Consider the following 20,566-nt stretch of genomic DNA (forward strand, 5'->3'; position numbering starts at 1 on the left):
ATTGAAATGGCGAAGGTTTGAATCTAGGTGTCTTCTAAAAGAAACAAAAAGTTGGTGTTAAAGGCAGAAAACAGTGACTAATTTGGATGAAATTATTTGATGGAGTATTAGCTAGTGTGTTTGTAGTGACAGTCACATACAAGTTTTGATGTTGTTTGATGTGGCGTTAATTCTGTCACTCAATAGCACATTAATAATCGTGGCTGACGCATAGTTTTACCTAAAATATTATGAAGCTAGTTTACAAATATTTATACTCATATGAACCTATGCTGAAATTTTGACATTAACCACATTAACAGAAAGTGAGTTATTTATGTTTTCATGAGTATGTGTCTCATATCCGCTTCTTTCAGATCCGCTCCTTCCTTTCCCAGAGACACGCACGCAGGCACCAGCCCCCTTCCCCCAGGCACCCCCCCTTCCCTCTTGTCTCTCTCTCTCTCTATCTTAGGCCCATCCCCCATGCCTCTCTGTATCTAAGCCCCATTCTCTCCCTACCTCAGTAAACATCATGAAAATGAATGACCAAAATTGAAATGAGTCAAGAATGACAGTGTGATGCAAAGTAAAAGATAAAGAAAATATCATAATGGTTTGTATGTTACTGCTACCGCTGGTCAAAGACAGAGCTCTGGCCTAGGGTGTGGCTTAGGGACTCTATAGCGTCACCAAGCACATTGTCTGTTGTGGTTGACACACATTCACGAAAATGAACCACATTTGGTGGGCTTGTGCGTCATTGCTATCGATAGTCAGAGACAAAGCTCTGGCCTAGGGTGTAGTTTGGGGACTCTATAGCGCCACCTAGCGTGTTGTCTTTTGTGATTGACACATACATTCATGAAAATTAACCAAATTTGGTGGCCATGTGTGTTGCTCATGCACATGCCCACCAACACACACATGTTGCTTTGTTAGATTCCGCCAACAACCACATGTTGCTTTGTTAGATTACAAAATGTCACAGGTCCGAACATGTCACAGGTCCGCACCGCAGGTGCTCGGGCCCGCCATCGCCGCTTGCGGCTATATTTCTATTTTATATTTAATCTACCAGTACAGTGCCGGTTCAAAACATGCTATTCATACAGAAAACCTGTTTGATTTAATTTGACTAATTTGATTATTTTTTGAGGTGACTGGCAAAAGGACACAGGCAAATTGTAATGGATTAATTTTTTTTCATGGCAACAATTCCCAAATCATTACAAGATACACAATTAATAATATGAACTAGCTTGCTAACCTTAGGTATTGCTTTGTCAGCACACCAACAGTAACACTACCCATGAATTGTGAGGCATTCTCGGCTGGTTTCAACACCTTTCAACTGGACAACAAATGTACATATCCATGACAGTAGACAAGGCTTGAGGTGGGGTTGGGGGAATACAGGGGAGTGAAGCATATTCACAATGCAAAAGTTAATTAAAAACAATATGATATGGATGCAAGTCACGGCAAAGGAATTTCCTCATATTTGATTTGAACATATGGTGGCTTCATGGGCAGGTGCCAATACTGAAAATTATAGAACAAATAGAAGCTCTTCCCCAAGATCAACTTTTCATAGGCATCAATGATGCTAATAATGGTATCCACAATAGACTGATGGGGCTGAAATGCATGGTAGAAGTTCCTTATGTCCCAAGCCAGAGATTTCATGGAGGCTTGACCAAAGATGGTATCTTCATCTCCCAAGTAGGTGGGCTCTCCACTGAACAAGTAGATCTTAGTATAGTTTGTTTGTGTTTTGCTTGTGAGCTTAGCACCCAACTCCGATAGCTTTCGATAACTTCGATGCACAAACTGGGAGCAGTCATAGGATTCAAACCATACAGTTGCATTCACACTTGGGTCAGAGCGTGCAGTCCAGGTTTCATAGTAAATCCCAGTCTCATTGTCCTCTTGGACCCAACGAGCCATGTCATTGAACTGGTCACCTGACAAAGTAAACAAACATCAGAAGTAAAAGCAAATCAGTCATTCACACAGTTTAAATCCCAGGGTTCCCAAGTCAAATGTAAAATTCCATGACTTTTCCATGGCTTTCCCTGACATGAACACCTGAATTATCATGACCTAATATAATATAATGAATAGTAAAATATTCCAACCAAAGATTTCAAAGCAGCTGTCTTTTACTTTTTTAGAGCAGGAGATAAAGAAATCTGAGCGCAGAAACCATCTTACGACGAGGCTCACGTGTGATTTATCACACTTTCGTATCACTCCAATTCTAGCGTAAGAATAAACGTGTGTTGATAAATGTGGCGGCTGGAAACAAGCGTAATTTAAATATCACGCCCATATGCTCGTTTTAATGGCCTCGCCCCTAGAATTTACAACATGAAGGTGCATTATACGTCCAAAAGAGATCATTAGTGATCTCGAGCCACAGTGACATCCAGCTGAACCTTGTTAATTTTGACAGCTAGAAGCTGTCATCAAGGAAGACCGGAAACTAGAGCGATTTAAGTGCAACAGATACTATAAATACATTCATTACACAACCATACGACACTGAAATTTACCCTTTGAAAATAATTTAAAATATATAATTCATAAATGTTGCGTTTGCCAGAGAAAGTATAATCATCTCCTATGGATATTAAGCCATCAATGTGTCAATATAATTTGATAATATAACATTACAGCAAATAGGCTGCACATGTACAGGAAAGGTGTTATGTCCTTGATAGTCGATAAATTCAACTCATCAACTTTGTAATCCACCGGCGATTTACTGCTGCACAGTGCTATGCCGCCTGAAAAACGTGCGTACGCGAGTTCAGACTAGACGTGAGATATGAGCGTATAGCACCGATCACGTTCACATTGATAAATGCCATACTTTGTGAGGAAACAAGCGTACGCCTGTTTTAGGTCGTACGCACGTTTCATAAATGAGGGCCACTGGCTCTAGCGCGCGGCGCAACTTTGATAGCACTTAGCTAGCCCAATGCATTCATTAGGATCCAAACAGAGATGAAGTTAGAAGCGACCAAACACCTCCATGTTTTCCCTGTATTAAAATACAGTTACACGAGTAGTCACACGACCAAGTATGGTGAGACAAAATAAAACGTGGTGCATTTCTAAGCAGGTAAGAGGGAAAACTATTTTGTGTGGCGCAGTAATATCCTCACTCTTGCACTTTCAGTTTCACCTTGGAGTGAGGATATTACTGCGCAGAGTCTAAGTGCTCCCAATGTTATTCCGCCACACAATGAAACATGAGAGGTATCAACTCGTCTTAATTAAGGGAATAACATGAAACGGTGAAAAAACGGTGAAGTGTTCCTTTAACGTTGGACTACCCACAACCATCCAAGAAAGCAGTAGCTAATAACCTGATATACGCAAATTCTGTGTGGAAATTACAAACGGTCCACAATGCAGCAGCTAGGCTCTTAACTGGTTCAGAGCCAAGTTTTATATTGTTTGGATAAGAAAGGCAAAATATATCATTAAATACAGTATATTGGTATATTGGTAAAAGAAGCACACATTGGCTTTTGCCGCTCTAGCTGTTGGCCTGGCCACTTCCCTCTCACACAGCACAGCGCAGGACCAGAGACAGAGCATTAGTAGTTTAACATGGGTAGTCAAGATGCAAGATGTTGATGACTATCGTGTCAACATTAAAGAGTGCTTCTAAGCGGTTTGCTTAAATGATTCTGCGGAACATAGTCACTACATAGCTTACAAACATGGGTAGGCTATCTCTTTTTATGTGCAATTCTACATCCATGGGTTTGGTATAGGTATAAAGAATTATAAAACCAACCTGTTATTTCACCCACTTTCTCCAAAGTTCCATTCTGTTTCCAATGCATATCATCAATCCCCTCAAAGAAGCATGCAGCACCTTGATTACACCAGAAGGGGGCACTGACACCTGGCCTAAGGTGAGGAAAGGTGCAGTTTCCCAGCTGGAACATCTCATACCACTCCATGGTGTAGTTTTTCCCAGTCTCTATGCTGCCGAATCCAATTGCATCATGCATGATGTGCTGTGGAATACAATGGTATTAAAGTTTTTCACAACCTTAATTTAAAGAGCAGGGCCATCTCTAGGCTTTCCCCCCGAAATTGCACTGCTCCTACTCTAGAGGCCACAGCTCCCACCCAGTTTGGCCTACCATCAAATGCTTGACCTCTGGAAAGATAAGACACAGAGGCTTCAGTAGAGACAATCAGAATAACTATGTGATGTACTGACACAGGGCAAACAGCTTTTGGGCACCACCTGACATATGGTCAAAATGTGCAGAACTGCTAGATGAGGCACAGCGGCAGTCAAAATGAGGTACTACAATAACAATATAGGGGTGAATCGACAGGCTACTTACAAATTTCCCCAATAGGTCGCCGTACTTAAATTCCCACACAGGAGCTTGGAGTCGAAACACTGAGATAATGTCAGAATCTCGCATGTAAGGTATCCGACTGTCGCCGTCACCAGTGGGACAGAAGGGATATAATGCCTGGCAATATGGATCCACTTCTGGACGTCGATCAAAGCGCCTGTATGTCACACACATCATTATTGAAGTTAATGGCAGCAAGAATACATGAATCAATTACAGGGTTTTTTTAGATGAATCTCAAAATAACCTTTTGGTTTAACAATAGCCTACCGGTGTTGTGTGCCTTCTGGTTTCTGCATCTACTGGTTTCCTTGCGTGTGCATGCACTGTGCTCATAGCCTACCACAACAGCAGAAGTTGTCAGATATTCACAAACAAATTCTTCAATTCTCCATAATGAGCTGTTTAATATAAGGAGCCAATCCAAAAGTACATAAGTAGCCACTTCCAAACGTTCCACGTTCCCCAAACGCAAATTTGGCTGCCAACTGACTGTCAGGAAACATGACACTGAAGGTTCGTATTGACAATTGAAAATCTGTAGTAGAATTAAAGAAAATGGTGCATCCCAAGGCTTCAACCTGCAAAACTGATCTGACAACTGGAATCAGAGAAAGTTGGAGCCAGATTGATGAAGAGTACTGATTGTCACTCATTAAGTCCATGCCTCAGAGACTGTAAGCTGTTATAAAAGCCAGAGGTGGTGCAACAAAGTACTAGTGGTGCGTTGAAGTGTTCTTTTGTCAATTTGTTTTTCATGATTCCATATTTTTTTCCTTGGAATTGAGTGATTCCATATTTTTTTCCCCTCTGGCTGGTCGAAAACAAGCAACTGTTACTGATTAACTAATTTTTTTCTTGATTTCCTTTAATGTTTCTTAAAGCCAGAAAGTTGCCATTTCAAATGAACTTAGTTTTGTGTCATGTCTGTGATCTGGCATTTTTCTAAAAAATAAAACAACTGGATTAACATCCTCCAAGACTGGTGATTCCATATTTTTTGCCAGGGGTTGTACTACGCATCTTGCTGAACCTAACCAGGCTTTCTTTGTTTAACCTGGATCGATAAATACGAAAGTCGCAATCAGAGTTGAGTGGTATTACGAAACTCACTCACGGATGAATTAATCAAACTAGGCTTTCAGCTCAGATCTGTGCGCGTTCTCGTGGTTGGGGTGACTTTGACCAGAGAATGTCTAATAGGGGGAGAGCGACCAATCGCTAAATACTTCCGCATGGTACTGCAACTAGAGGGCAGGAACTGCAGGTACAATGGAGTCCCTGTGATCCATTTGTATCGTAAGCATAGACTGTAAAAAATATGGACAAAGCGTCTGTGACGTCACCCATAGATTTCTGAAGAACGCAAATGAAGCCGTTTATGGGGGGTATGGGCGGCGCCATCTTGGGAAATATTGGGAAATCCTAACCACGCCCACAGTCTGGCCAATCCAATCAAATGGGTGAAAGGGCGGGTTTTGTGCGAGAGCTAAGCAGCCTCAGATCCGTTACGAGACTGGCAAGCTAGGCTACTGCTATGTTTACTGCGAAGCCACCGAAGTCGAAGACTGATTCTAACCCACCTGAATTTGCTGGTAAGTTGAACCGTTAAGTTCATGTATGTCTCTTTAAGGCATGTGTTCAGACATCTTATGATTATGTATCCTGCAAGCTAACCGGGTAAACTCATGTGAATAGTTAGTGCTAACAAGTTAGCCTACTACAAAGAATGAGCGGAGTTGTGTTTGCACCTTCTAGCAGGTGAAATAAGCTAGCTGTTAACGTTACGTTACCCCATTAACAGTAAACTATAGAGAAAGTTAGACTCCACTACGTATGATCCTACGTATGAAACGTATGATCCTGTGACATTGAATGTGGCGGTCATTTCATTGTAACGTTAACAATGATTTATGTCAACATCAACTAGCTCGCTTTATTCTGTCAAGTTATTGACAAAATCCTTAGTCTAGTATTAGTTGTACATCATGGATGTTATGTTTTAGCAATAATCATGGGTTTCATCAGGTCCCTTTCCACAGACCGTATTAATCAAACACCATGCTGTCTGCATTCATAGTCAAGGTGCTTGATTTTATACACCTGTGGAAAGGGACCTAATGAAACCCATAAATATACAAGGGTGTTGTGTTATGGATTATGCAATGAGTAAAACTAAATAACATTTTAGAGCAATGATTTGCACAATATGTACAGTTAAGCCCAAAATTATTAGCCCCCCTTATGAATTCAGACATAATCCTTTGTTTATACATGAAAATTACCATTTCCAAAAATGTGCCTAGTTTATATGATTACAGAAGCGCAAAGACAGTATGCCCACAAAGTTTGATGATCATTGTTTACTCATGCTCTGATTTGTGACAAGAAAAGCAAGAATTGACATGTTCAAAATTATTAGCCCCCAGACCAGTAATAGTCAATAGTGTAGCCTTTCTTTGCTTCAACTGACCTCTTTGAATAGTCTTTTAATAGGTTGGCACATATCTCTTAAGCACTCTTTAGCTCCAGCTCGTCCAAACTGCATGGTTTTCTTGGATGGACTCTTGCTTTAAGTACGTGCCACAGATTCTCAATGGGGTTGAGGTCTGGTCTCTGTGTAGGCTATTCCAGCACCTTGATTTTGGTATCCTTTAGGGCAGGGGATCCGGATCCGGCCCCCGAGATACTTTGTAGTGGCCCTTGAAGTGTTGGCTGATGTTATATATGAGCAAATCCTTATGATCGGTAGAGACGTAAATAGCTGGTGGAAAACTCGATAATGGAGGTGCAGTGATGGGCTACACTGCGAGTAGCGCCTATAAATAATGTTCTGTGTGGTGCGTTGCCGTTGTAGGCTACTTTGTTACTGGATATTATACAAAGAGGTGCCTTGCTTCGTTTTTACGCAGCATCACCAACATGTTGACGTGCGCCAAATCCAAGCTGTTTTCCTCAAAACATGAAGCATTTTTGGTGCATGAAATCTCACCGGTAGTGTGCCTCTCCAGGCTATCAAATCTTCGTTGACAGAAATGTTTTTTTTTTTGTGATCAAATGTTTATTAAGAGTGAATGATCATATCACACACCGAGAAACATACACAAAGCGTAATGAGCATGTAATGGCAGACTACATACAAGTAAGTACCCCCCCCTCTCCCTCCCCCTCCCCCCTCCCCAGATACACAAAACACAAACAAAGCCCACCCACAACCTAAATACAACATACACTCAAAAACAAGGCATGATAAAAGAGTAACCGCCCAGTCGTGACAAGGGGACATAGACAAACAACAACAAAACAAACTAGACAAGGACACAGACACACAAACAACAAGGGGAAATAGTTATAGACACTGGGATGAAATTATGCATAGCACTGGTATATCACCCAAGTACTTCCTTAAGAGAGTCAGCTGCCGTAAGCCAGCTATTAAGGGTCTTCTCAGTAGCTCCATGGACCCGAGCTGTTGACAGTTCCAGATATACTACATCTAGAAAAGTAAAGAGCCACTGTCTGATGTTGAGCACCTGAGGGGGTTTCCATCGTAGGACAATCATCTTTTTAGCGGCTGTCAGGCCAGCTAACACAACATGCTTAGAAAGTCTATCAATATTGAGTTCTGATAGATCATTCAGTATCAAAACTGCCACATTAACTGGAACAGACACTGATATCAGGTTAGACAGCGTGGCCGCAACACCAGCCCAAAACTGTGCGACTGGAGGACATTCTCACATCATATGGAGGAAAGTTCCAGGTGAATTTTGTGTACAAAAGGAGCACAAGGGAGAGTCTCTCACACTCATGTAATAAAGCTTGCGAGGGGTTAGATAGGTCCTGTGTATAAAATTGAAGTGTATCTGCTGGTGATCTGGATTACGAGAAGCCTCCTTAATGTTGACCCAGACATCCCCCCAGTCAAATTCTACATCCAAAGCAGGATAGTCTGCTCTCCACACTCTGTCAAGAGGCAAAACTGAATAAGAACACTCTAAAATATACTTATATAGTGAGGTCACCAAACCCTTGGTTTTACTTTGCGTTGTAATCAGTCTATAAAGGGGGTGTACAGGTAGGGGCCGTTGCCAAGGAACACCATAGGCTTTGAGGGCTGACCTGATCTGCAAATAAAAGAAAAAGGAGGAGCTTGGTAGATTAAATGAATTCCTAAGGTCTTGAAAGGAACATAAAGCAGTGTCACTAAAAATATCTCTTAAATGACGGATGCCAGTATTACTCCAGTATGAGGGGGAGATAGGTCTCCCTCCAATCAACAAACTTTTGTTGCGAAACAGTGGGGAAATTGTGTGCCATTTACAGGAGACCTTACATTCAGAACATTGGAAACTATGGGGCCAAAGCGCATAAGACTTTGTTTGTCAGAGACATTGGAAAAAAGTACATCTTCCAGATTCCATGGTCTCACTATATTGTTCTCTAAATCCCGCCAAGACACCGGTGTAGTGACATCATGCCAAATCAAAAGTGGACGAAGAACAAATGACCAAAAATAATACTTAAAATTAGGAACTGCTAAACCGCCATCCTCCCTGCTCCTGTGTAAAGTGGAAAGTTTGAGACGTGGCCGTTTATTATTCCAAATAAACTTGGAGACATCAGAATGGAGTGTCTTCCAATAGTTAGCAGGAGGGCATAGAGGAACCATAGAGCTAACAAAATTGATTCTAGGTAAAATGTTCATTTTGACCATTGCAATTCGGGCCCGAAGAGAAGCAGGGAGAGTGGTCCATCTATCCATATCAGCTTTAACCTTCTTATATATCTCAGAAAAATTGTGGGATGTGATGCGGTTCAAAGAGGGAAAAATCTGCACACCAAGATATTGAAAGTGTTGGACTACAGGGATATCAGCTGGGAAAGACATTGCTCTTGCAGCATTATTAAGGGGCAGAAGAGCCGATTTGGACCAGTTAATCTTAAATCCAGAAAGAGCACCAAAGTCCTCACAGACTGACAACAGATTAGGTATAGATTGCATTGGGTTTTCCATGAAGACTAGTATATCATCTGCAAATAATGCCACCTTGTGAGCAGTATCGTGAATGGAAATGGGCCTAATGTTGGCTGATTGTCGAATCATCTGCGCTAGAGGTTCAAGGGACAATGCAAAAAGAGACGGACTCAAGGGGCAGCCCTGTCGAGATGATCTGGAGACAGGAAATGAGGTGGAATATAATTGTCCAGTCAGTAGCTGAGCTGTGGGGTTAGAATATAAGACCTGAATCATATGAATAAAATTAGTACCAAAACCCATATGCTCCAGTACAGACCACAAAAAAGACCATTCTAGCCTATCAAAGGCCTTCATGGCATCCAGAGAAAGTACAGCTAAAGGTGTATTAGAGCTAGATGCAGCGTCAATTACATGTAAAAGTCACCTTACATTATCAGAAGCCAGTCGGGATTTAATAAATCCTGTTTGATCACAATGGACTAAAAAGGGCATGAATTGTTGAATACGTCGAGCAAGCAATTTGGCATATATTTTAAGATCTGAGTTTAATAAACTCAGAGGTCTGTAACTAGTACAATCCACAGGGTCTTTGTCCTTCTTTAATAGCAAGGACACAAGAGCTGTATTAACGTCTCTTGAAAAAGAATTATTTTCAATTGAAGCTGTTATCATCTCTAAAAGTAAAGGGCCTAATTTCTCCCAAAATAGCGAATAAAATTCAGGAGGTATTCCATCTATGCCAGGAGATTTGTTTGTCTGCATGGAAAGTACTGCTTCCCGCAATTCCTCTAGCGTTATAGGTTGGTCAAGACTCAAGGAATCCCCCATTGCTAATTGTGGCAAATCAAGCTGCCTGAGAAAGTCATCACATCTAATCTTATCCGGTAGAACCTCTGATTTATATAAGGTGGAGTAAAAATCCTGAAAAGCCTGGTTAATTTCTTTAGGATTTGTTGTAATGTTCCCCCTAGCAACTCTAATAGCAGAAATGTCTGAAAAACGGTCGTTGGATCTGATTTTCATGGCCAGTAAATGACTGGGCCTAGAGCCATGAAAGAAATAACGTTGCCTGGTTCTATGTATCAGGAATTCCGATTGCTGTCTCAAAATATTATTGATTTCTTTCTTGGTAATATCATGTTGGGCTTCTATATGTTCAGAATAATTACTCTGTAAAATGAAACTAAGTCTAGATAATTCTGCTTCTAAAGTTTGCAATTTAGCAGATTTCGCCTTACGCAAATTGGAACAAAATCTTATAGAATTACTTCTAATAAATCCCTTCACAGCATCCCATAAAATCCTAGGATCCTGTACAGAACCAACATTGAAAGAGAGAAACTCGTCTAGGTCAGTAATGAATTATGCTGTATACTCCTCATTCTTCAATAAGGAGGAATTAAAGCGCCACCTAGCGGCCCGCTTAGCCACGCAGCCAAGAGTAGTATGACACAAAACCCCTTTGTGATCAGACAAGGCGATAGGAAGTAATATCGCCGAGTTTATGGTTTCAAAGAGTTGCGGGGAAGAGAAAAGAAAATCAATTCTTGAAGACGACTTATGTCTGTGCGAAAAAAAGGAATAATCTTTCAAAGTAGGGTTAACAGATCGCCATATGTCTATAAGACTCAAATTCGTCACCAAAGATTGCAAGGCAACGGTTGCCTGCACTTGGTCCCCAGAGGCATTAGGGTTGGAACGATCCAAATTTGCATCCAAAACAGCATTCATATCTGTCCCAACTACAATATGATAACCTGTCAATTCCAACATTTTCTGTAACAACTGATCATAAAACCCTTTATCAAATTTGTTTGGAGCATACACAGAAGTCAGAGCAATTTTCCGTCCAAATAAGTCTACTTTAGCAATCACTATTCTACCCGCCATATCTGCCCAAACATCTAGCACTTTGATCGGGAGACAACGCCTAGCCACCACTGCCACCCCCCTAGTCTTCGTGTTGTTAGACGATGATGCAATAACATGATAGAATTTATTTGCAAGACGTTTGGAATCTTGTTCCAATAAGTGAGTTTCCTGCAAAAGCGCAAGGTCAATTTTCTTACGACGAAGCAACGTTAATACACTAGCTCGCTTATGTGGAGAGTTCAAACCGTCACAATTCCAAACTAAAATAGACAGCTCACCCATTATCACATAACGTCATTCTCATAAGAAAATAAAATAACAATACAGACTGGTGACCTCGGCAACAACCCCTTTCAATAGGCCAACCTCTGCATAAATACTCAGACAGTATCCCTCCTCTCCCATGTACATCCCTCCATAACAGTCTAGCAACTCGTAGAAATCCCCTTCTAGGCAGCGACAATGACGAAACAAACAGACGAACATCGACGAAACAAATAGAGTACATAGAACATACAAAATAAAACTGGCGGGTAAACAATTTAACATTATGCAGATCCGTGATCATGTCGGATATGGGGCAGCAGAATCTAGAGCTCAACCCCGTAATTAACATCAGTAAACAGAACCGAAGCGAGGCTAACCTGCCTTGGTTAGCCCAGAATGGCTAAACTAAATATGTAACAGTTAACGTTGTCTTAAACTACTATAGTTACGCTGTCTGAAGTCCAGGTCCCGGGATGCATGCTGTCAATCAAGTCCAAAGACAGACAAATCCAAGAATATCCGGGGTAGTTAAAAAACAGTCCAAAGAAGATAAAAATAAAAAATAGCTCAATCCAGCGCAAAAAACGTCAGCAGTGAGATGTAGGCAACGAACATACCAAGCTGAAATAAAAAATACGACTGAAAAGTCCAAGAATGATGTAGGCTATAGAAATGGGAAAAACAATGGGGAAAGTGGCTAAGTTAAACCACAAATAGCCGAAATCAGTTAAGAGTTGTTCAACTCAGTTAGCCCTGTAGCTCCACCTTGATCTTCATCCATTGCAGTCGATGGGGGTGTGACGGGGCCTGGGAGAGAGTAAACGAACTCTTCAGCATCTTTAGGGGAATTTAATAATTCCGTCTGTCCGCCCACTTTGACCCTTAGTGTGGCAGGGTAGCGAAGGGAAAATTCAACACCTTTAGCCCTAGCAGCGTCCATAGCAGGAGAAAAAGCCTGACGCCTTTTAAGGGTGAAGCCGCTGTAGTCGGGGGAAAAACGAATCCTCCGTCCATCCACCGTGATCGGGTTTTTCTTTGCTGCTCGAAGAATACTCTGGCAGGTGGTGAAACGCAGGACATTAAATATCATAGTGCGAGGACCTTAACTGTTCTTGTTATCGCCATAAATGCGATGTGCCCGCATGATTTCACCTTGATAATCCCCCAGGGAGGGGAACCACTCTGACAGAGAGTTGGTGAGAAATTGCACAGCGTTAGATCCTTCTATCCCTTCAGCTAAGCCTATAACGCGTACATTGCACCGCCTGCTACGATCTTCCATATCCGCTAGCTTGAGTTGCATTTGGTCTAGCATCGACTCATGGCTGCTTAGCACTGTAGAGTTGTCCTTCACCTTAGTTCGTATCTTCCCAATTTCCGCATTCACAGTCCCAATACTCTCTCTCAATGTCATTAGGTCCGTCTGGATAGCACATAGTTTCCCTTCAGTGTCTTTACCCATTTCCTCAAGCTGGTTAAAGCGGGTTTCAAGGTAGCCACGTTGCTTTTCCAGAACCGACTCTGCTATAGCTTCGACATCTGTGCGTTGTCCTGAACGAGTCACTTTCGAAGAAGACGCAGTTTTCTTACTCGAATCTGCCATCCTAGCTAAATAGGCAGTATTCAAATCAAAATCACATCAAAATAGGTCTCGCAAAGGTAATTTAAACGTCGAAATGTATAAATCAGGGTTGAGGAGCGCAAAACTATGCCGCCATCTTGTCCAACCGATCACGTGACTCCTCCGTTGACAGAAATGTTGAACTTTAATATTCATTATGCACATTTTTACAACATTGGAAAATGTTAAGAATGTTTGTCCTAATACAGAAACCGTATTAAAACAAACAAACAAAAATCCCCCCATTCATTTTCATACATTTTTGAAGACGCTCCAGGGAGCCACCAGGGTGGCGCTAAAGAGCCGCATGCGGCTCTAGAGCCGCAGGTTGCCGACCCGACCCTGAACTATACGATCTTTGCCTTGATTATCAATTCAGGCTGCATGGTAGCAGAGAATGTCTCGCTAAATACTTCCGCATGGTACTGCAACTAGAGGGCGATCGCGAGCAAGTGGAGAATGAATGGAGTTTCTCCTAAAATCCACTTTTCTCTGGATATAAGTTTTTGTGTAGAAATCGGAATATTGCATGCGAAAGGGGGGGTCAAAGAAAATACACCAGAGGTGTGGACTCGAGTCATGTGACTTGGACTCGAGTCAGACTCGAGTCATGAATTTGATGACTTTAGACTCGACTTGACAAAATATAAAAAGACTTGCAACTCGACTTGGACTTTAACATCAATGACTCGGACTTTCACTTGGACTTGCGCCTATTGACTTGTAAAGACTTGCTACTTCCCATAAAAAAAACGAAAGAAAAAAGATAAAATGTAGACACGGACTATATTTATGTGTGTGCGCCTGTGCGTGAGACAATGCGCGTATTCGGCACAAAATCCAATCAAATCACTTACTGTAGCCTAGATTGTTTTGATTCGACAGCGGACAACCACGCGGAACAAGCTAGACAACACAGGGCCAGACAACGGACGTGAATGCGCCAGCAAAATGATACCTAAGATTATTTCGTTAATTCGTTTGCCTACAAAAATTACGTGGAGACCAACAAGAAACGAATGACTGTGTAGAACTTGTTAAATTCCTCCCAGCTTCATCGACATATGCCTGGTAGGCTACTATGAAACCAAACTGGTAGCCTACCCTACTGATTCTGTTGTCTAATTGATGGATTTAACCACGATTAGGATTAGGCTTTTAAAAGGTGGAACATTTTCACCTCAAACGTGAGCTGTATCATATAGCCACTGCGTCTTTTTATGTACATTCACATTAAATCCATTCCACTAACATTATCAGGTGGAGAATAGGCTACCATAACGTTTTATTTTGAGCACTGGTTGTTACTCATTGGATACATATCAAACTCCATGTCATGGTAGAGTAAGTTAAGCACCCACCCAATTAAACATGACCAAGGAAAAAGTGAACGGGACAACAATGCCATGCCACGGTCACCTACCTAAATCATAGAAGTTAACATTGCTAGATATTTTCTATGACATCAGACATATTTTCTTTACATTGTCAGTTTTTTGAACATTCATTTTATTTAATGAAAACATATATCCTTGAACTATGTGTGACTATTTTTCTAACCGAATGAAACCTAATTACGTTAACGTACTTCTTAAAGTGACAGGCACTCAATTAGACCTACACACCACCCTGTAATATCATTAAAGACAAGTGTAATCAATATGAAGTATTCAAATTACTGAATATTTTTAGTTAAGAGTAATTATGCAGATCCTAAAATACTATAAATTGTTAACAAAATATGTCAAGTTTATGAATTCAAAATATGAAATAGACACAAGACAAACCATTTTCTGTGTGTGTGGACTGGAGGTTTGAGCAGAGACTAGGATTGCCACTGCTGTGAGTTATCTGTATCCCCCTTATGGCAATACGGTTTTGCCTACATTTTTGTAATGTAATAAACATGGTCACACGTTATAATACTATTTCAGCTTGTGTAGGCCTATCAGTGGTTTCTTAACAAATTGAACACATATTTTAACACATAGGGCCTATATTTCATTGAGAATGTGCTAGAGATACCATTTGACATTTCTGCTAGACAGATTTGCATCTCAATCTCTCCAGCACACACAAATTCAATTAACAAAATACCTGTTTCACTCGATTTTTAAAAAGACTCGAAAGGACTCGAAAGTCAGACAGTAGGACTTGGGACTTGACTTGAGACTTGTTGGCCTTTGACTTGGACTTGACTCGGGACTTGCCTGTCTTGACTCGGGACTTGACTCGGGACTTGAGGGCAATGAATTGAGACTAACTTGTGACTTGCCAAACAATGACCCACAATGTCCAAACAATGTCCCACCTCTGAAATACACACAGCTGAGTATTAGATTTTTTAAGTCCCTTATTTGTTCTAATAAGCCTTTCAAACATGTCAATGACGTCATTCATTAGCAGGATGCTAGTGTGTTATGGGCAGCAACGACCAAGCCTGTGAAAAACCAAAGGGCTATAAGTAATTGTTCATTCAACTTTCGACCTACAACCCATATTGAGCTTGCAGAAACTAAAATCCAATCTTCGATTTTTCAATGACAATCAGGTGAAACAGACCAATTTAGCCGTCTAGCCCCATAGACCCCCATTGTTTGATCACTTGCTCGTGATCGCCCCTAGTGGAACTGCAACAGGAACTGCAGGTACAATGGAGTTTACACTAGAAGCGCCGGGCCGTTCTGACCCACTTATACCTAGAAACGCCGCGCCCCGGTCAATTGACCGCTTTGACGACCTACTAGAAGCGCCGTGCTGGTGTGAACTACTTAAAGCGCGGCGAGGCGGTCAAAAGACCGCTGAGTCCTTAGAATGGGAGGCTGTTACTTACACATAAGTCCCTTTCCCACATGAGCGAGACATCCGGATGTCAAACGGATATCAAACGGGTGGCTGTATGTGGGAACGCAAAACTCGGGTATTTTCTTACCCGGAACTCACCCTACTAGCCCCCTAGTACTACTTCTAGATGTTACCCGGGTGCGCTTAGGTGGGAAGGCAGCCGGCACAGTTCTGGGTAGAGATGGGGGGCGTACCGATGACGTATAGAAATGCGCCCTTGCAGCCTGCTTGCAGCGTGAGGCAGAAAGTACAAATTGCCATGGTAACGATAAACATTGCCCTACGTATGAACACAGACGAGAACACCGGAGTACAGAAAACAGTGACATTTTGTTGTGTACGTACAATAAAAATTTAAACTGCAATCACGTTGTTGTGTTTGTTGCGGGACAGGCAGGATTATCCTTGCAAACGTGAATAGCTTGATGTGTTGTCGATTAGCTTGCAACTAGCTGTTTATTACAGTGGTTAGCAATTAACAGCTAATAGTTAACGTCGCTGTTATTTAGCATTGTTGCTTTTTGTAGGAGTTGGGAAGGAGGCTGGAGCCTCAGACCTCTGTGTGCTGATTATATATTTTCCAGGTGTGTCATTATTTTCTATTAATTTGTTGTGTTGGATGTTTATACCAGAGAGGGTTGAAGTAGAGCTTTGTTTATACTGTGGTCCTGGCGTTAGCTATTTTTTCCTCTATGCTAGCTCCCGCTGACTAGCGAGCTAACTACTTCTGTTGTTTCATGATGTAAGTTCGCATCATCCAGGCAACACAGCACAACAACGCATTTATTTAGCGTCATCTCCCTCCCCCTGCATGTGCTGACATTGCCCCACCCCTCGCGGCTCCTACTCGGGTCTAGTGTGAACACAATTACCCGTATCTCACTCGGACATAAAGCTCATGTGGGAAACGTCCGTGTCGTGCCTCTACCCGGGTAAATATGTCTGGGTAACTTCTAGAAGTTATGTGGGAAAGGGACTATAATGATAGCTAGATGGCGCTTCGTGCACGAATCAAATCGTTTGGTCATAAATTCAGTTTGCACTAAGCGCGTCATTCGTGTCAGACCGTGTTGTTGATAGTCTGTAGTTGTTTCATTATGACATACAGCACGTTTGTGTTGATTTGTGTTGTTTGAGGTGAAAACTCTGGAAGAGTTCTTGAACAAACCTTAAGCAAACTTGACTTTCAACTTTTTCATAGTATTTCATTTTTTATATTTCGTTTTTACATTTTGTAGCCTATGCTACGTAGAAATGTTATTTTTTTTTTTTTTAAGTATATTTTTTGGCCATTTTATGCCTTTATTGATAGTGACAGTGGAGATAGACAGGAAGTGAATGGGAGAGAGAACGGGGGTGGGATCCGGAAAGGACCACGGGGCGGGAATCGAACCCGGGTCGCCGGCGTGCGGTGCAGGTGCCCCAGCCAGTTGCGCCACGGCTGGGGCCGTAGAAATGTTATTTTAAAATGGAGGCATGCGTTCTGCGATAGGAGCCTGACCCGACGGGAGGGGAAGGATGAAAAATGTCGACCCAACACCAATTTTCATTCATTTAGGGAGAAGCATCTTAGGGTCTAGCTACCTCGGAGGGAGGGAGATAGAGAGAGTTATGCTGAGCAGGCATATGCGCGAGTGAAAGATATTCTCCGTTTTGCGAATGTGTAGGCTATGTTTGCGATGTCTGCTGAAAAAAAGCTATAGGCCTATTGTTTCTACAATTTAAGCTAACTTCTATGTGAATTCGAGATTCAGGATTGAGACACACATTTAAACGGGGCAGCGAAGTGTGGGCGTAGCCAACTGGTAAGAGCTTCAGCCTCATGATCCAAGGATTGCTGGTTCAATTCCCGACCTATACAGGGCTGAAGTTCTTTTGAGTAAGGCATCAATAAAGTAGGCTATATTCTATTCTATTCTTTTCCATTCACACAACTACACGCACGCTGGCGAATTCGAACATTCTGAAACGCGCATATGCGATGAAACATGATTGCGCATTCTTCCACGAGTTGCCTAGCCAGCCTACAGCCTACAGGGGACAGAGAGAGGGGGTGGGGAGGCAGTTAATAGTCCTCAATGCAGCGGTGATGTCTGTAGCCTAGACGAGTGTATGGGGGAGGGGGAATGATAGGTTTCAAATAGGCTATTTGCAATGGATAGTGTGCTATGTATAGACCCCGAAGCCATTTGCTTTGAGAATAACCGCTGGCTGGTGAAGTTGTTGGATGGCTAGCTGGCTCAGCCAAAACCTAAATGGTGCCTGCAGCCGCCAAAGTTTTCATGACTGATAATGGCTTTAGTTGCCACTTCATGTCTACAGATGTCTATATTGTACTAGATCTCAACACACAATGTTATTGGATTATTTTGGACAACGTTCTGCACATTTCACTTCATTGTAGACTGCATGCGTTGTGAGCAGTGCAGCAATTTCTAGGGAGGAAACGGTGGAAGTCGCAGCCTAATAGCCTGGTCCTATCGCGTTCAATGCTGTAAATCCGTCTGTTCCAGAATATTTGGTTCATATCATCAATCTTTGGTTTGGTGTTTGTGCAACCGCGGGCCCTGAAGATTTTTCGCGTGTCTCTATGATATAATTATTTGTATAGATGCAAAAAGTCTAACTGGCTTAGTCAAAGTTTGTCAGGTGGCGGCTCAATTTGGCTCAGAAAATTATTGGCTGGCGAAATTATTTTTCGTTAATGGTAAACTCACTCTCGCTAATGGTAAACTCACTCTCGCTCTTCGGTCAGGTTAAGCAGCCATGGGCAGTGTGGCCACGAAAAAGAGAAGATGCACTTTTAATAGCGAATGGACCGCAACATAGCCTACTCTTGGCAAAGACCTAGAGGCGAAGCAGAGAGAGCATTTTGCATTTGCGTTTTTCTCTTTGGCATGGTGAAGAATACGATGTGAATACGGTGACCACCTGTCCCGCTTTACGTTGTACTGTACAACAATTTTACCCTTTGTCCCGCCTCACACAAATTGAGCATCTGTCCCGCTTTTTCATTCGACCCTAGCCAATTGAAAATAAATACACAGATACGTTCATAGGCGTAGTGTTAACTTAGGTCCAATAGTTATAGCGAATGGCGAATAGCGAATGGACCGGCCTACTTTCGTCTTTCCCCCGATAGGGAAATGCGTTCAACATATATTTGGTCTCAACGTCAGCAGCCACCCAGAATTTGATGCCAAATTTGTCTGGTTTATTGGCCATATATTGTGTAAAGCGACAACGCGCCTTGATCGGGAACAGCTGTGCTGTTTCTTACAAACTTATCGAAAATCTCTGATATCATCCAGACTCAATCTAAAGATGAGTTAAAAAGAGATGCCCCGGGAATCGAACTCCGGTCGCTCGCGTGGAAGGTCAAATATTTACCCCTAGTCCAACTGATTCACGTGTGTATATGAGCAATGAGAGAAATACTAGCATATTGAGCCACCCGCCGTCGCAAAAACCTGGAATGAATATCATAATATAAAATAGTTTGTACAATAGTAAACTATTTACAGCAAATATGTAAGAAAATGCTTAGCCTACATTAGTCTGAGCTTTAAAGATAGGCTACAACTAGGCCTATAGAAGATATACAACTTAGAAGATATAGAACTATGAATGTACGTAGGCATACTAAGTTAGCCTGACTCTCGCCAGACCCTTGTAGTTCTGCCATGCTCCACCAGAGGCGTTTCGCTGAGCTCCACACAAGGGTCTGGACGCGAGGGCAATCCAAACCCCTGGGCCAGTGCTCAAAAAATAAGCAACCAATCAGGAGCTCCGAAGCGAGTGTTTGATTCAAATAACAATGGCGGCACGCAGCGAGGAGTCTTGTGCTGACATTGATTCTGCTATTTCAACCGTTTTGTCGAATCTATCGAGTATTCATTGTTTAAAAGATTAACAGAGAATAGTTTTGAAGACATTTATTGGTGGCAAGGATGTTTTTACTCTTCTTCCGACCGGGTTTGGCAAGAGCTTGAAGAAGCCTAGCACGTCATTCAAGATAACAGGTAAGTGGTTTATCGAATCACATGCGAGGATGTTTTACAAGGACCCGCCTTCAGAAATACATCTCCTATCGAGAAGTCCCAGATCCTTGTGTGAAGCAGACAGCGAACTACAGGATCTGGCGAAAGTCAGGTTAATACTAAGTAGGCTAAGCCCAAATAAATGCATAAGAAAGGTTTGCCCACAGATGAATGATTTGGCCTAAATTAATTTAATAGGCTAGGCCTACGACGAATTTTATGACGAAGCTTTATGCCTAATAGAACAACGTCGCGCAACGTTTTCAAAACAAACTTTTTACCACTGTAAATCGCCTCCATACACTATGCCATGTAAAGGAAAAATAGTTATTAAAATAAATAACATATATAATAGGCTACATATTGCACATATATAAACTATATGTTTTATTATATTATCCTCATGCCCGACTGACAGGAAATTTATGGGAACCCTTGCGACATCTGCTGTGAGAAAAGAGAATAGCAGCCTGGAAAAACATGGCCGAACGTGAGACTCGCATTGTTGTGAAATAAGTAATACCAAAATAGCTCTAAACTAGCTTGTACCGGTGTGCTTTTGATC

The 20,566-nt window shown here is 41.9% G+C and overlaps 1 protein-coding gene across 2 annotated transcripts in view; it reads right to left on the minus strand.

The window, feature by feature from the left end:
- Positions 1 to 953: 953 nt before the first annotated feature.
- The window catches only part of cln5 (CLN5 intracellular trafficking protein), a 55,574-nt gene continuing 35,961 nt past the window's right edge, over positions 954 to 20,566 (minus strand). Inside the window, exons 2-5 of one of the 2 annotated variants that reach the window (XM_062533719.1) lie at positions 4,647 to 4,715; positions 4,359 to 4,533; positions 3,794 to 4,019; positions 954 to 1,946 (exon numbers count right to left, since the gene is read on the minus strand). In XM_062533719.1, the coding sequence (XP_062389703.1) occupies positions 1,459 to 1,946; positions 3,794 to 4,019; positions 4,359 to 4,533; positions 4,647 to 4,675 (918 nt within the window). In that variant the 5' untranslated portion in view covers positions 4,676 to 4,715 and the 3' untranslated portion in view covers positions 954 to 1,458. The remainder of the gene's footprint in view (positions 1,947 to 3,793; positions 4,020 to 4,358; positions 4,534 to 4,646; positions 4,716 to 20,566) is intronic. The other variant, XM_062533718.1, reaches the window with a different exon arrangement.

Source organism: Sardina pilchardus, chromosome 4 (assembly GCF_963854185.1).
Source record: "Sardina pilchardus chromosome 4, fSarPil1.1, whole genome shotgun sequence".
NCBI lineage: Eukaryota > Metazoa > Chordata > Actinopteri > Clupeiformes > Clupeidae > Sardina > Sardina pilchardus.